Here is a 17,667-nt window from a genome sequence, read left to right as displayed (position 1 = left end):
CATTATATGAAAACCAAATCAATGTGCTAAAAATGAATAAAAAAGCCTGAAGGTACTGATTGTTATGGATTTTGATTTTTTTCCTCTCAGAACAAGACAATTAAAATGAAATTTACATTTATATAAAATACGTAGTTTGGAACTGTAAATTTGTGAGATTAGAGTCGAACTCAAAGCAGCTGAATTATATTGCTCTCCATGCATTCTTGAATCAGAAAACCATCACTGTGAACTCTGCTGTTCCCCCACCCACCCCACTGCTAGCCTCTATGTTGCTTTTATTGCCTCTGCTTCCAGTCACTGTGGGTCCCTTGACTTCCCTCCAAGGTAACAGGTGACAAAGCCTAATATATTTTTTTTATATCTTGAGACTGTTCTGGGATGGTGTCCTGTTTCAGAGGGAAAAACAGCTCTAATGTAATCCTGTCTCATTCAAGGGCTATGGAAGTGATAAGGGCAATATCAAAGGGTCATAGGAGAAAAATGAATGCCTGGAAAGGTTTGTGCTGCTGTTAGAGGCAAGTGGGAAGAGTACTAGTATCCAGGTGAAGGTCTGCTTGACAGGCCTCTCTTATCCAAATACAGAATTCAAGTCAACTCTCACTTGACTACTTTCTTAAGTGTCATTGCACTGTTGGGTTGCTTATTGTCATCATTATTTTTAAAACAAGGATGCATAACTGATCTGTAACACTTTAGCTTACACCATAGGGATTGATCTGTTTTTAGCCTACAGAGTAGCTACATTCATTCAAATGAGCTCAGAAATATACTGTACATATGTACGGATGGACAGACGTGCATACACACCTAGATTTCACGTTTTGACTGCCTGGACAAATCCCCGCTGGCGTATTCTTGGCAAGTTTTTAAAGTAGCTTGCCATTGCCTTCTCCCCAGGGCTAAGAGAGAGTGACTGGCTGAAGGTCACTCCGCCAGCTTTGTGCGTAAGGCAGGACTCAAACTCACAGAATCTTGATCTTTAGCTTGATGTCTTAGCCATTATACCAAACTGACTCTCTGAAATGTATGTGTGAATGAATTGAAAAGCTGAAAAAGTGATAAACTAATATTAATGCTGTACGTCAAGACCAAGAGGCTTGTTTGGTATCTTTGTCTCTGTATTTCAGTAATGTTTATGGGGTGATGTCATAATTACAACAATCTATCTTGGAATATGTTCTGCTCTTAGTTTGTATTTCACATAGATTTGATAAAGGAAGCACTAGCTGTGCTAGAGATATTTCATGAAGATATAATTTCATACTTGAAATAAGCAAACAGTATGGTCTATAGTAGGAATCCCAATTTTAATTCTGTTTCCAGAGAGGTAGCAGAGTTAGTCTCTCGAAATAACATCAAATTCATCAGGTGGTATTAGCTACAAAGTTTTGTATGATCATACATGGGTTAGTCTTCACTAACACATGTATGAGAAGGAAGGAAGGAAGGAAGGAAGGATCCTTCCAACAATGTGCAAATGTCAATTAATTCTGATACTGAATTTGGAAAGTATAGGGAACCACTGTCTGACAACCATCAATCCCCAAGCCGGATCCTAAGGAAGATACAGAAAAATCGGTTGAGCTCGTCTTCTCTTAAGCTGAGCGTTCTTCCAGCCGCCCACAGGCCCAACTGAAGGGACGCTCCAGGTTTCGGGGAAAACCCGCGCTGGTGCGTAGCTCCCCCCTCCGGCCTCCGGCTGTAAATGGTCTTTCGGCTCCTCCGCCTCCGACGCCGGGCTGTCCCAAGGCTGGAGTCCGCTGAGCCCTATAAATGGCTGGGGCGTCAGAAGTTCGCGGCCAGCGGTGCTGAAGCCCGCCAGAGAAGACGATGCGCAAGCAGTCTACCGGCGAAGCCCTGACCTGGGGCTACAGCAAGGAAAACGGTGAGTGGGAAGAAGTCCCCAGGCGGCGGCTTTCCATCCCGCCACGGCCCCTCTAACTGCCCCCCCCTCCAACCGAGCGAGGCTATCCGGGGCAGGAGTCCCCCTCGCAGCTCCGTGGCTCCCCGCAGCATTCAGCTGAACCGGGGAACCGAGCCTTTCCCCAATCTCTCGGGAGTGGGATTCGGGTCGCTCCGAGAGGTCGCCTTATCTGGTCCCTCGACTCTTTTTGATGCTATCAAATAGGGCATAAGTTCTCAAAGACAGTTTTTTCCCCATCAGGCTTTCCTTTTTGGGGTGCATTGCAGGCATGATGGATCACAACCCCTATCATCCCCACTGAACACCTGGCTGTAGATTTCTTGGAGTTCTTGTTCATTCCGGTGAAGGATGTTTAAGAAATGTTGCTTGGAGTGATATCGTGAAAGCAACTTGCAAAGGCTAAGGGGTTCTTCCTTAGATTGAATATATTTGGGAAGCCAAATTAATCAGATTGCTTGCATATCTATTTTAGGAATGAATTTTGGACTTTTCTGGATTTTTGATGGAAGACTGCCCTTGTTTACTGCCTCATCCTTGTTAGTAAATGAGGATGCCAAAGACTGAAAATAAGCCCCTTTTTTACTACAAAATTACCTGCCTTTCTTGGCTGAGAGGCGAACAATTTTTATTTTTATTTATTATCATAGGAAAACCATGTAACACTCTATCTTCTTAAAAGATTGATCTGTTTATCACACCTTTCTTCTAATGCTGGACACACAGGAGACTTCCTGGCACTCACTTGTTGTATCCTGTAGCAGCAGATTAACTATAGCAATGGGATACTTGGGGTGTTGCATACGTGTGTATGTCAAAAAAGTCAAACATGCAATCAAAGCCTTTTTAATGTGCATTGTGACCCATGTAAAAAAAGGGCTGGGTTTTGATTGCGTATTACGGCTGCCATCTTGACTTTCTGAACCCCTTTCCTGTGTAGGAGAGATTTCAGGATAAAAAGGCTGTAATCTCTGTTAAAGGTCTGAAGTGTAAGAGCAGACCATCTTTTTATGAATGGCCTTTGCAACTATTTCCCCCCAAATGGTTGCAAATGTGTTGGGTTATGATTTCCATGGCTCCCTCCTGTTGCCCTTGCAGGCTGGAACTGATGGCAGTTTACAGACTAAAATATGTGGAGGGTTCAACTTGCCTATCCCTGTTGTGTGTGTATGCAAATAAGGGTGTATATCCCACTACTGTTGCTTTTGTTCTTTTTATTAGTACAATAATAATATTAATGATAATATGCCTGAAATGTGAAAGCATTCTATCTTATTGTTTTTAACAATAATTAGTATATTTAATGAGAATAACAGAGTGCCTTAACATTTCAATGCTGAAGAAAACAGTTTTGCTCAAATAATCATATATAGAAATACAGTGGAGACTGTAGTATTTAAGTATTAAGTTTAAGATTGAAACTTAATACTTAATACCATGTATAACAAACATATACATACATAGCATATACATTATACTATGTATAACAAATTGTTTGGTGCATTTTGCATTTGTTCTTAATATGATGTTTGGTTTTAATTTAAACAACTTTATCCTATCAATATTGGCATTTTAGAAATGATGAGTAATACTGAAATAAACAGCTTTATTTTTAAAAGTTTAAATTATCTAAGTATGAGAGTATCAATAGTCTCCAGTCAATATTGTATACATTTCCATGGACTCAATATTTTATGTTTTATAATAACGCAGTAAAATTGAAAAGAAAAAAGAAAAAGAAAGAAAAATAGGAGAGAGAAAAAAAGAAATTTCGCACCAAGGGGAACATTTTTTGCTTATGAGTCTACAATTTAATAAATGCACTTGAAATAGAAAAGGCTTTCAGGAGGACTATTGTGGTAACTGCCTGATGGGTGAGATCAGGTTCCCCCCCCCCCCGCTATAACATTCTTCTTGAGAGAAGGGGAAATTCTTCCATGTGGGAATGCCCGTTTTCCCCAGTTAATCATTCCCAGCCCAATAATAAGTCTTCACTGAAAGTAAATACGCAACACCTTTCTCTACTCTAGTAGTACTCTGGTCATTCCCAATCAGCAGGAAAAAACCTCTGAAGGATACCCCATGGGAGGAGGCAGGATTAGTCTGTGCACTCAGAATGACATTCCAGAACCTGTTTTTCACTTAGATCCCAGGCTTGAATATATAGCAATAAAAAACACGATTCACTGCTTTGTATAACACTGTGCCTCTGCCTACAATTAAGTGCTGCTATAGTAACTCTGCCACTTCTTAGAAATATATAGTTTTGCTATCCTACCTGTTCTAAATTAATTGCACTTGAATAAAAGCCCCTTTGACTTTAATGTGGCCTATTTTTAGTAGACATCAAAAAATTGTTGTTTTAAGATTTCCAGGGAATCACATTGGAACTTTATACTGCATATATGCAGAACTGATTTCCAAATGGATTTTTTGCTTTACTCAAGAAAGTGGACTTGATGAAGAAATCTAAGCAGAATCCTTATTGTCTGTTATTCCTATGATGATCATACAGTCTCAACAATGTTCTTTGAATTTTAAATAAATGAAAGTTTTCCTAATACAGAAATTTGATGGAAGGTATTTAGCCACTTCACCCATTTTGCATCTAATTAGCAAAAGTTTATGCAGTGTGAAAATTATCAATAGCACTGCATGTTTTTTAATTTTTTTTTCTACATGAATCTATATGAAGGAAACCTCATTGAGTCTGGTGCAATTTCCTGTCAGATTATGTAGGATTGCAGGCTTTGTTTTAAATTCAAATCTAGTTTTAATTTCTTGTTTTCTAATAAGGAATAGAAAGGGTGATTGAAACTGTAACAGTAGTCATTGCCTCCAAGATTTAAAAACCCTTTAAGAAGTAATTGTAAAGACTAAATCGTCTTGGGATAGGGCAGTGCTTAACATTGTTCATTTGACTTTTCCAGCCTCATGTCCTTCAGGTGTTGGAACAGGCATTGTAGCCATCTGGGGCTAGAATATCAAAATAGCTGAAGGGCAACTTGTTGGGAAAGGCTGCCATATGGTACAGAATATGACACACCTTTGTTTCCATCCCAGGACCTGATCACTGGCATGAAACTTACCCCATAGCCAAAGGGAACAACCAGTCACCTGTTGCAATTCTTAGCAAAGATGTCTTCAAAGATCCTGCTCTTCTGCCTTGGTTTACTGGCTATGATCCAGGTGCAGCTAAGAACATAAGAAACACTGGGAAAACACTGCGGATTGGATTTGATGACACTTTTGATCGCTCAGGTAAGTTTACTTTGGTAAATGTTTGCAAAAGTAATCGCGGTTAAGCCTACAAAATAAAATAATAATCTTGAAATAATCTTCTAAGGAAGGCTTCATCTCCCAAACACAGAAACAGCTGATGGAAGATGAGTGATTTGTTGCATATTGTGCTTGTTGGATTATTTACTTTCCTCTGCCTCTAGGGATATTTTCCCAATTTCGAGAGATATGCCATCCATGTCACCAGTCAATTTGCAGTAAGTCTGCAAACATTTGAAACCCAATGTTTTTCAGCAAAGTTGGGATTTTGTTCCTATTCTGTCCTTCAGTGTTTATTCTGTGTTGTAGAATGATAGATGCAGTCCTCCTGATTTTGCATCCCAATCTGATCACATGTAATTGAATTGGAGTGCATTAAAGTAGAGAGCCAGGATGGTGTAGTAGTTAAGGCATCAGGTTAGAAACCATAAGACTATGAGTTCTAGTCCTAACTTAGGCACAAAACCAGCTGGGTGACCTTGAGCCAGTTCTCCTCTCTAGAAAGGAAGCAGTGGCAAACCACTTCCAGACTCTTGTGGAGAAAACTGCAGGGACTTGTTCAGACAGTTGCCAGTAATAAAAAAAAACTGGCTCAAAGGCTCCAACTTCCCACCCACCAACTCACATAGGAAGTCACTAACTGTCAATTTTATTAAAAATCATAAGCACTACTATACTTTCATGTCAGATTGATTGATAACATGCCATTAAGTCATTGTCAACATTTAGCAACTACACAGATCAATTTCCTTGATGGTCTGTCCCTAATCTGATCTTTCAGCTCCTCCAAGGGGTTGCATTCCTTGCTGTTGTAATTGAGTCCATTCACCCTACTGGTGATCATCTTATTCTACTCTTTCCTGTTGCCTTTCCCAGCCTTTTAAATTAGAATCTTGTTCATTATAATTTTTCTATTTTTGTCTTGCCTCTACCTCCTTCCTCTGCTTTCTCCCCTAATGGAAATGTGTATAATTTGTTTATATAAGAGAGAGAGAGAGAGAGAGAGAGAGAGAGAGAGAGAGAGAGAGAGAGAGAGAGAGAGAGAGAAATCAATTCTGCCTTTTCTATTCAAAAGAGGGTAAAGCTGCTTACAAAGCAATCACAAAACAAGGAACAAGTCACAAGTGCAGAAAGAAATTTAAGAATAAACATAAAATAAGTCTTATAATGAACAGTTAGGTAAATGCAATAAACAATTTCTAGTCAGCAAAAATTCCAAACAGCCAAATTGTACATCACTTGATTCAGTTCTGCTTGCTTTGGAATGAATCCTACTCTATATTTCCAATAGTTTCATTTAACTATTTTAAAGCCTTTAGAAGATGATTTTGGGTGTTAGTCTTTTCTGCCACAATATTTGATTAGATTAATCCCTAGACTTGCAATTCACATGGAAATAGATTGCAAGAATGCCATTTTACTGTGATCTGTACGATTCTTTCCATATGCATCTGTGGTTAAATATCAAAATTTTCTCATTAGTCCATGGCATTGTCCATGAAGCTGATTTTTATTTTCTGGTATAGGGTGAGAGCAACAACCTTTTCTCAGAAAGTGGAAAAGGAGTTGCAGAACAGCAGTTTTTTGCTTTTAAAAGAAATGTTGGAAAACTGACCATACTTGGACCAGTGATATGATTGTAAGGCTTGTTTTAACAGCACAGTTAAGATACAGTCCTCATGGACTGTAAGTGCTTTCAAATGTTTAAGGATTAGAACCTCTGCACACTCATGTACAGAAATGTATTTTCTTGCTTTTGTGTGTCTGCATTGCTGCAGTGTCAATGTAATATTTGTATTTTGTATTTTCCTTTATGGCGGTTCTTATCTACTCTCTTGTTGGAGTGAATTCTTGGCTATAAGGTTACATTTTTTCATTGGAGTATCTGCTATTCATGCTCTTGTGAGAAGGAACAAATCATGTGCCTTTTTGTTCCCTTTGTCACTTTGCATTGTATGGCTACAATGGAATGTATCCCTTCCTCATGTACTGTAGCCCTTGGATATATTTTTTTTGCATCATTACATTTAATTGATTATGATGTCCTTTTGTATGAGTGCTTCAGTACCACCAATCAAAATGAACAGAATTCCAAAGCTGAAAGGGAGAGATGGTGTTGTTCTGGACTGGCCAACATCACAATGCCAGCTAAAGAAAAGACAAAGCTAAGCCTTTTGCCCTATGCTTAACATATCTTTTATCCTCGGGTATTCAAGTACATAGATATTAATCACTGGTGAGAGACCAGCAATGCTCTGACACAAAAGGTTGAGCTCTGTGGTAGCATTAACTCTGAAATTCCATGCTATTGCTGGCAGTCAAAAGACTTGAATGTTGCTTCAAACAAAGGCCCTCTGGGATTGCGGTAGTGATCAGCTTTCTGCCCACCGGAGTCGGGTGCTTTCTCCTTTTTAGGCTGCAAAAGAATGTGCGGCTAGAATCTCAGGAGGCCTAGAGTTAAAACTCATGGGCAGGGGCAATTTAGGTCAAAACCGAGATTTGTTTCCAGAATGCTATGCTACAATAATCTCTTCTCTTTGAATTCAACATGACCTGAATTCATGAAATAAATGGCACTCTTGGGCATTATGAAAATGAGCAGTATTTTAGATAGGCATTTCCATCTCAGAAAAGTCCACCATATCATTGTCAAAAGTTCTTAGCTGACTTTATTGACCGTTATGTTCAAAGAACATGCCAATTGTCTATTTATTCTTGGACCTGTTAATTGCATTGTTATTGACATGGCCAACTGTGTTATACTGTTTATTTTTTTTTTAATCATAAAACAAAACTGCAAAGCCATCACTTGTCCCTAAGGGAGGGCTGAGCTTCCTTTTTTTTCACTTGTGGTTCTCACCTGTTACTGTAAATCTGACAATATATGAAGCTTTTTCAAACCTTTGTATCAATATAGTGTGGTCTTCCCATGACTTTATGTGAAGCGGGATAACATTCCTGGCTTGCTCAATCAGTGCCATTCACTGATACCACAATGTACTAAGGATTTTTTTTATAATGAATTTTCAAAGTACTTTATACAAAATATTATTCAGTGTTGTAGTGTTTTGTTAGGAACTGACAGAATTAGAGTACTATAGTTGTTGTTTTTTGTAAAAAAAAAAAAAAAAAAGGCTTTAAAAAGTTGCTTTTTATGTGACCTAGACCAGGGGTCCCCAACTCCGGGGCCCTGGACTAGTATGGTCCTCAGGCTGTCAGGAACCAGGCTGTCCAGCTGGAGGTGAGCAGTGGGTGACTGAGTGAAGCCTCATCTGTATTTGCAGCCACTCCCCTGCCCTGCTGTAAACTGCACATGAGAGGGATCTAGGTTGCACACTCCTACCCCCCCCCACTGGTCTGTGGAAAAAATGTCTTCCATGAAACTGGTCCCTGGGGCCAAAAAGGTTGGGGAACACTAACCTAGACTATTGTCATAAAAATGTTGCCGTTAAGAAAAATGCATGGGTTTAAATTCCTCTCTTTTGCTGTGAGGACAATAGATGAGCATTTGAAGGTTTTTATTGGCAAGTTATTAATAGATTTATTCCATGCCTGAAGAATGGAGCATTTGCCTTTATTTTTATGCAAATAAATAGTATCCAACCAAGTACATTAAATAACTGTACAGGATGGACAGAAAAGTACTTTTTTCACTATTCCTCCTTTGCAGCTGGCTTTCAAGTATGCTGCATATGAATCAGAAAATAGAATACCCATTGATATACCTATCTTCTTTATTCTTTTAAAAACTGTCTAAATTGGTGTCTATCACCACATTGAACAGCAATGAATTATACAGATCTGAATTGAACTGAATAGAATTTAAAACTGGGTGGAGTGAGTTAATGAGGAAGTTGCAGATCCTACCATAATAGAGTTGTTGCTTAAACATGACTTTGGGTTTACTGAGATTTTGATCAAATTGGCTTAGCTTTGGCAAACCATTGTAGTAGAGTACTTTCCTATTTTATTTTTATAGAGAATAGTCTACTGTTTGAAGACATCTTCTGTGTGAAGGGCTATCTATATTAAGTCCTATAAGCAGAAGGAATGGATGCACCTTGACAATTACTATTATAATTAGCATCTGGCTAGCATGTGGAACAGGCATATCATTCACTTGGTTCCAGCATTGCTTAGTATTGTGAGGGTACTTATCTATAAATTGTTCAAATTATAACTATATTTAAATCTAGACCTATACACTATAAGTTCAAATAAGTGATGTAATATAATTTGCATTTTTTTTCTTTAATGATGTATTAAAGGATGCTTTTATACTCTCTTAAAAATACTAACACAGGAAAGGGAAATCTAGGAATGGACCTCCAGAAACTATGTTCACCTTTATTTGAAGGATAATTTTATAAAAGCCTGAAATGATCATTGGCTGAGCTTGCAAGGACTGTCCCTATATACTTGTTGCATATTTGGATTGTTTATTTTACTTTTAAAAATTGTTTAAATTGAGGAAGAACCAGGTCACGTGACTCCATATTCTTTAATGTTCTTAGTAAAGAAACTCTTGGAACAAAATTGTCCTTCTACACTTACTCTCTTCAAGGCTGGCCCTATTGGTGAACAATGTGGAGTACTTGCTTCAGGTGATAGCAAGATGCATGATAAGATAATTGCATACATGGCCACCCTACACCCTGAAAAATAGCCTGTTTCCTTCATATTTAATAGATGATGTATGCTATTGGAATTAGTGTACACTTAGAAGATGCCATGTTATTTTTTTATCCAGACAGCACAAAATCACAAGGCTCCCTGTTTATTTTTCTTCTCTGTTAAAGAAGCAGCAAGCAAACAACAACAAAAAAAAGAAAAATATATATTCAGTTATATAACTAATGAGAGGTTTAAGCAAGTCTGCAAAAAGGATAGTCACTGACTCCTTGGAAATTTGGTGGTAATTAGTCCACAGTCCAATGGCATAGACATATAGGTTGGTAATAATGGCATCAAAATGTGAAAAATTAGACATAAGTACTCAGAGAAGTTATGAGCATTTCAGAAATTACTTAGGTATTTTCATGACTGTATCTAAAACTAAATACAATACATAGAGATCTAATTGTGCAGGAAGCAGTTGTGTGAAACTGTAGCTCTTTATAGCTCAGTTGAGTGCAAATTGAGAGAAGAATTTTATTGATATGTTGGAAATAGTTTGATACTGATTTTTTTCATGCAAATAATTTTTTTCCATAGCTAGAAGGCCATACCAAGTAGTCGGTCAATCCATATCATATGACTTCTGTCCTGTCTGGTGCTTGCCTTGGGGATGAAGTGCACAATGCTTTTGTACAGTTCTGCCTATAAGTTCATTCACTGGTTGCATTTCCCTTAATTGACATTGACATTGAGACAGGGAAATATAATCTTAATAAATTAGACCTTCTCGTCTGACTACAGAAGTGGACACAGTGTAGAATTACATTGTCATTATCTTGGCTTATGTGTTATACTGAGCATCTTTTAAAAATATGTAGGAGAAAAACGTCAGGAGGAGAAAGCCATGGCATCAGTCCAGCAACACATACTTTTCTGAGCTGCTGCCTTTCACTTTCATGTTCCTTTATAATGGTATATTTTAATTACCTGGATCCTTTTCAATCAGGATTCAGACCTGGGAATGGAATGGAAACAGCATTGGTCACGATTTTGATCTCTAGTGTGGGTGTGATGGTGGATGTGGGTCCATACTTACCTTACTTGGCCTCTCGGCAGCTTTCAGTATCCCTCTGGATTGACTCAAAAGACAGGGGGAGAGTGGCATGATGTTTGGCTGGTTTTCAGGGTTAATTCCAGTTGGTGGTGATTGGGGAAGAGAGATCCTGCCCTCAGGCTCCTATATGTGGTATGCTCCAAGAGTTGGTGTTCTTTATCCTCCTATTTAACATCTACATGAGACACTGGGTGAGCTCATCCATTGCCATAGGGTGATGTATGATCAATATGCTGATGACATCCAGTTGTACATCTCTGCTCCTGACAAGTTTAGTGATGCTGTGGATGTTTTATCGCAGTGCCTGGAGGCTGTGAGGGTCTGGATGGGGAACAACAGGCTTCAACTGAACCCTGGGAAGACTGATTGGCTTTGGATTTTGAGAACTCCTGGTAATGGAACTGTACCATCTTTGGTGCTGGATGGGATTGCATTATCCTAAACAGACCTTCTACACAATCTGAGGGGGTTCTCCTGGACTCATCACTCTGGTTCAGTGAGCAGGTGGCAATCTTGGCTAGCAGGACCTTTGCACAACTTTGTTTTGTGTGCCAGTTGCGTCTTTTCCTGGATCAAAGGACCCTATTCATGGTCACTCAAGCCCTGATGACCTCTGAGTTAGACTGCAGCAATGTGCTGTGCATGGGTCTGTCCTTGATGAGTAACTGGAAACTTCAGCTGCTGCAAAATGTGGTATCATGAGCAATTGTGTGTGCTTTTCGAGCTGCATTGGTTACCTGTCTCTTTCTGACTCCAATTCATGATACTTTGTTGACCTTTAAAGCCTGTCATGGTAGGGGCTGGGTTTCTTGAAGATTTCCCATCTCTAGCTGCCTGTTCCACCAGACTCTAGCAGAGAGAGTATGTTATACTGTAGGTTCTGTCAGCTAGGAAGCTAGGGGCCCGAGGTGATGGCCTTTTCTGTGGTGTGCCCACATTGTAGAATCTACTCTGAGGTGACACTGGCCTCATCACTTTCGAGTTTCACAATCCCTTAAGACCTGATTATGCCATTATTAACATCCTTTGCTGTTATTTCCTGCTTGTTCTGTTTTTTTTAATAATTTTAATTTTTTATAATGTTTTTATAATTAATTTTTAAATAAAACTTTTAAAATGTTTTTCTAATTAATAATGATAATTGGTTTTATGTATTTAAAACATACTATTGAGGAGATATTCTCTATATTGAGTTCCTTACAAGGTCCATAACTGCAAATCAGAAAAATCCCCTACAGAATCATCTGTGAAAATCAGCTTGAGTCCAGGTGCCCTTGGTGATGAGGAAGAGAGCCACACATTTGCCCCTAAAGCATTTCCGTATCACACCAGCCTAAGACTTGTATGGAAACTTATTGACATATTCCTCAATGATTATAAATAACCCCTCCTTAGTAGATCCCATGCAGGATCATCATAATACCTGAACTCCACATCCAAGAACACTGAATGAAGTTGCCGCGATGCAAGTACTATTGGATGGTGCCAACTTTATCACCAGAGAAGTGGATTTCCATGAGCAACCACAGGATTTGCTTGGCAGAGGTCCTGCTGACCTTCTCTGGTTCACCATCCCAACATTATGCTCTTACAACATTGGCTTGCTAAAACCTGCTCATATTACTCTTACCAGATGCTCATGTGATTTCCCTATTAATTTGGAATATAGCAGGCTGGTCAGAACTATGAAAAGACCATCCTTTCTTTGATTACGTAATGTGATTTGATACATTTTTTTTAACAGGAAACCTGGGCCTCAACAGAGGTGGAGTAGAAGTGACTGGGCAAATTCAATCTTGGTTACCCCAAGTAAAGTGGGAGGGAGATCCAAGGGAAACATTGCAACCCTAATTAGTACAGCTTTACAACTGAAATGTGTTCCTCTGCCTTCGTAATCCTAACCCTAGTACTCCTTTCTCCTCCTATTTTCCCTGCAACAACACTGGGAGGTAAATTGGGCTGAGAGAGAGAGAGAGAGAGAGAGAGAGAGAGAGAGAGAGAGAGAGAGAGAGAGAGAGAGAGAGAGAGAGAGAGAGAGAGAGAGAGAGAGAGAGAGAGAGAGTGACTGGGTCAAAGTCACCCAGCTGGCTTTCATGCCTAAGGCAAGATTAGAACTACACTCTTCTAGTTTCTATCCTGGTGCTTTAATAATTAAACCAAACTGGCTCTATTTGATTTATCTTTCATGTTGCAATATTTAATTTTTTTGCTGTTCATCGACTGAATAAAGTGTTACATATAGGAAATTCCCAAACACTTTTCTGTGATATGAAAAGTTACCTTACATTTCAGATCCTTTCTAGTTACTACATATAGTTCTTCATTAAGTGGAAAGACAAGATTTATAGATAGGAAGGATATAAATTTTGGCCAAAGGCCAGTCTAACCTAAGGTGCAAAAAGTTAATTAAATCAGAAGTGACAAATGTGTAAATTCAGTCATACTGCCTGTTCATAATTGGCATCTACTGTTAGATGACAATTTGTATCTTGTACATGCATTGTTCCTAATATTGGCAAAATATCATGGCAAAACACTATAATACTCAATCTGATGATCAGTTGGGTGTGGGGGAATAGCATGGCTCTGGCCAAAGCAATGGACATTGTTCTTCTCCATCAAAATATTTCCTAGAATATTTTCAGTTATGGCTAAACCAATCACTTGATACAACTTGGAATCTTAAAGCAGAAAAAAAGGATACTAAATGTCACAACATACACCTGCCAATGTGCTAAAGGTAGGTGGTTGACTAAAGATGCCCTGTCTTATGAACATTGGATTGGAAATGCAGTGGAAGATGAGATGTCCCCTTTGCCATCAGTAATATTGGCAAGAGATGTTCATAAATGCTCATCTTACTTTATGGTTGTACCGTGTGTTATAGCACAGCAAAATCTCCTGTTAATCTAGAATATTCTTTGCAGTGATTAGGGGAGGACCACTTCCTGGGATTTACAGGCTCCGTCACCTTAACATCCACTGGGGTTCTACCAGTGAAAAAGGCTCAGAACATGTGGTGGATGCAAAAAGGCATGCAGGAGAGGTGAGTAGGTTCTGTGGAAAATACTGGAAGATCTCCCCTTATCAGTAGAAAACCAGGTGCAGATAGTCTAATAAAGGCTTAGCAGAGATGGGAAGCCAGTTGTCCTCTAGATGTGGATGAATTGCAGTTTCAATCAGGTTCCACCAGGGTTCATGGTTGGTGGCCAGAGATAAAGGACATCAGATTTAATGTTCCATGCATGCTTTCAGTGTTAACATGTTAAGTCTTTGAATTAACTTGTCCTAGGCAAAGAAACAAGTTATTTCTTCTGGTGAATAAATAATAATTCAAACTCCAATTGACACGCAGAATAGGGTTGGATCTCAATTTGAAAGTTCAGATGTGTTCTTTTCAAGACTCCCAAATGACCGGAGAATATAAGAAGACTGGGGTAGTAGCATCAATATCTGTGTCAGTATACAGATGAGGATATCTATATAACCAGCATACATAGTGATTGATGCAGCGTTCTTTTTTAAAATGAAAATGGAAATTGGCTGGGCGCATTTATCAAAACAGGTGCTAATTACATATATACATGTAGATGCATATGCATTTATTCATAAAAGATGTCCTGTCTCAGAATATGTAATATGTAAAAAGTCTATATATATTATTTGTCAGTCGTTACAACTTGATATGTTGAAAGCACCACTAATGGGAATTTTTATAGTATTTTGATGTTATCCTGAAAATAATTAAACCATGGGTGTTCAATATATTTTATATGCTTCCAAAGGTATGTGATGACTCATAATTTCAGATTTGTTTGGCCATTGCTCATATTGTCTGAGAATTATAGTCTGAAAGATGTTTGGTTGGAGAAAAATGGTAGTATCAAAACCGTTTAATGTAAATTTGGCAATTTTGTGTAATCTTACCTTTTGACCCTATCATTTTAAACATTTTTTCTAAAAGAACAAAAATACTTAGATAATGCATAATACAGTTTGTATGTTTCTTATTTTTAACTTTTTAAAATGTTTAACTTGATTTTCATTTCATTGATAAGATTCAGATAGATATTGGAAAATGCAAAGAATTTTATGAAATTTTGCCAAGTTCCATTAAGGCCTGTTTTGATATCTAACTATAATGTTTTCCTTGCTTTTAGATTCATTTGATACACTGGAATTCCTCATATAGTAATTATGCTGATGCTTTGAGAAAAACTGATGGGGCGGCTATTGTAGCTGTTCTAATGCAAGTAAGTTCTGATTGCTATTTTCTTATGCATATTTTCACAGTAATTTTCAGCTGTGGCTCCAAAAATCGTATCTGTTTTGGACATTGATGCTATCTGTTTTTCACCATGCATATCATCTTTGTGCTGTTATGGACCTTAACATACAGAGTGCCGACACCTATCTTCTACCTTCTTCTACTGTCCCATCATATGCCATACTAATGGACTGAGTGTACTAGCTTATCTTTCTAATTTCTAATGAAGCTTGAGGAAAGAGTCCACCATAGTATTCACGGTGTCCCTCAAATACATGGAATACTGTGTGAATGTTCTTCATTTTCCAAGGACTGGATGTACCACAGTGTAACAAATCTGTATACAGTGTTTTGTTATAGTTAACACCTTTTCCAATAATAGGCTATTAGTCTGGGTTAACTCCAGTCTTCTTGGCTTTGCGAGGTGATTTCACCATGTAAATGTGTCTTTAACACTCAATCTTTTATATTCAGTCCTTTTCATATTTGGTTGAAATAAAAGTCTGTAAAGTGGCATACAATCTTTGTCTTTTGTAATAGTTGGGATGAGATGCTCTTTTCTAGTTGCTGCTGAGCTCCAGGCCAAGCTCCAGCCTCCAAGCTCTGCTCTTAAGCAGTGTTGTTTTTGAGTACTCCAGCTGAACTTCCAAGCCGAGTTCCTGGAATTCCATCAGGATGTGCTGCTTACCATAGCTTGTGGTTCTGGCAATTGAATGATAGTCCTCTGGTTTGGCTGTAATAGCTGTCAATCTTCAGACATCACCTCCCGCTCTCTCGCCTGCTTGCTATTTTCCTATCTTCTTTTCTCCTACATACTCACACCCATTCTTAGAATTGGCTTTGGTAAGCTAAGAACTTGGAAGCTTCCTCTGTACAACTCTTGAAAATGCCATGGTGTGGCTCAATTATTGCAGGCAGGTGAAACACAAGTTTGTATGCTTGTGAATAAAGTTGTGAGTTGAAGAATGAGGGAAAAGGAATGAGAAGCATTTATGCCTGGCTGCAGTTAGTTTTCTCAACTTCATCATTTCTCAGCCTTTGGGCTAACATCAAGTGTAATATTTCAATTCCTCTCCCTCGTTAATTGTAATTATTATAACAATAATAATTACAATTAATTATTGTTATGTAGATTTATACAATTAAAACACAATTATAGTCACGTTGCAATATTCACATGTTGAAAAGTCTTGTAGCTGTTTCTTTGAATGAAAACTTGATGGAACGGAATTAAGTTACTGACTGGAGAGGAATAGATTGTATTGATATATACACCTGGAATTGCACATCTGTCATATCTCAGAAATTTTCTATTTCTTATTCTCTTCTTTTAGAATTGTTTATTTATTTTAAACCAATAACATTTGTAGGTTCTTTCAATCCACATAGACTCTTTGGGATTTTAATGGTTGAAAACAGTATTCAAATAATGATTTTTAGTAATATTCTGCTATGATGACTATCCAAACAAAACTGCAGACCCCAAATTCCTTGGAACAGTCCTGCTTCAAGCTTGCTTCTTGAAAGAAGGAGGATTGGTGCTATTGAGTTCAATTGGTCAGGTCATAATACCTTTTTCATGTCTTTGTACTAGATGTGAACTTATTGTTTTGTAAATAGTAGAAACAGTTTATCAATCATATTCAGTTTTGTTACAATTTCAGGCAATAATATATACAGAGTATTATTAGTAATTAACATTTGTACTTCAGAAACATGATACAAAATTCATACTTGATACATGACCCCACCAATTGAACTCAACAACACTAATACTTGGGATTTTGAAGAAAATCTGTACAGATCTTGATAAGAATGTTTAATACTTTAGAGAGGCCTCCTCCAAGCTGGTGACTTCTGCATGTTGAATTTGACATTTCCAGCTAGCATGAAAAAGAGCCATACTGACTGGGGTTTATGGAAATTCATTCAACATATCTGCAAAGCAGCAAGAAAGCTGCTTTAAGACCTGGGAAGTTGGCTTGGAGACTGCAGAGTGGATCATTAGGTCAGCTTTCCCTAACCTGATACCATTAAGATGTGTTGAAGTACATCTCATCGTGCAGGGGTTAGAATACAGTATTGCAGGCTAACTCTGCTGACTGTCAGCAGTTTGATCCTGATCAGCTCAAGGTTGACTTAGCCTTCCATCCTTCCAAGGTTGATAAAATGAGGACTCAGATTGTTGGGGCAATATGTTGACTCTGTAAACTGCTTAGAGAGAGTTGTAAAGCACAGTGAAGTGGTATATAAGTCTTATTGCTATTTGTCAACGCTGCAAATACTGTATATTCTTGCTTTGACAATGTGCAGAACTGTCTGGTATTTATATAGTTAAACCAGCAACCAAGAAAGAGGGAGGAGCATAAGGATAGCCCGGGAGAAAGAAACCGGAAGTAAATCACATCTTCCAAGTTGATTGGAAGATGTGAACCATGACCCTACAATAAGGGAGTGGAAATGTTT

At 38.2% G+C, this 17,667-nt stretch overlaps 1 protein-coding gene across 1 annotated transcript in view; it reads left to right on the top strand.

Moving 5' to 3' along the window:
- The first annotated feature begins 1,833 nt into the window (after positions 1-1,833).
- Positions 1,834-17,667, top strand: part of LOC107294434 (carbonic anhydrase 3-like) — a 22,747-nt gene continuing 6,913 nt past the window's right edge. The window contains exons 1-4 of the mRNA XM_015823665.1: positions 1,834-1,888; positions 4,988-5,185; positions 13,862-13,980; positions 15,095-15,187. Of these exons, the coding sequence (XP_015679151.1) occupies positions 1,834-1,888; positions 4,988-5,185; positions 13,862-13,980; positions 15,095-15,187 (465 nt within the window). The remainder of the gene's footprint in view (positions 1,889-4,987; positions 5,186-13,861; positions 13,981-15,094; positions 15,188-17,667) is intronic.

This window comes from Protobothrops mucrosquamatus, unplaced genomic scaffold, assembly GCF_001527695.2.
Source record: "Protobothrops mucrosquamatus isolate PMUCROS unplaced genomic scaffold, P.Mucros_1.0 scaffold1944, whole genome shotgun sequence".
Lineage (NCBI taxonomy): Eukaryota > Metazoa > Chordata > Lepidosauria > Squamata > Viperidae > Protobothrops > Protobothrops mucrosquamatus.
Note: the sequence above shows the minus strand (reverse complement) of the source record. Positions and strands in the feature narration are given on the sequence as shown.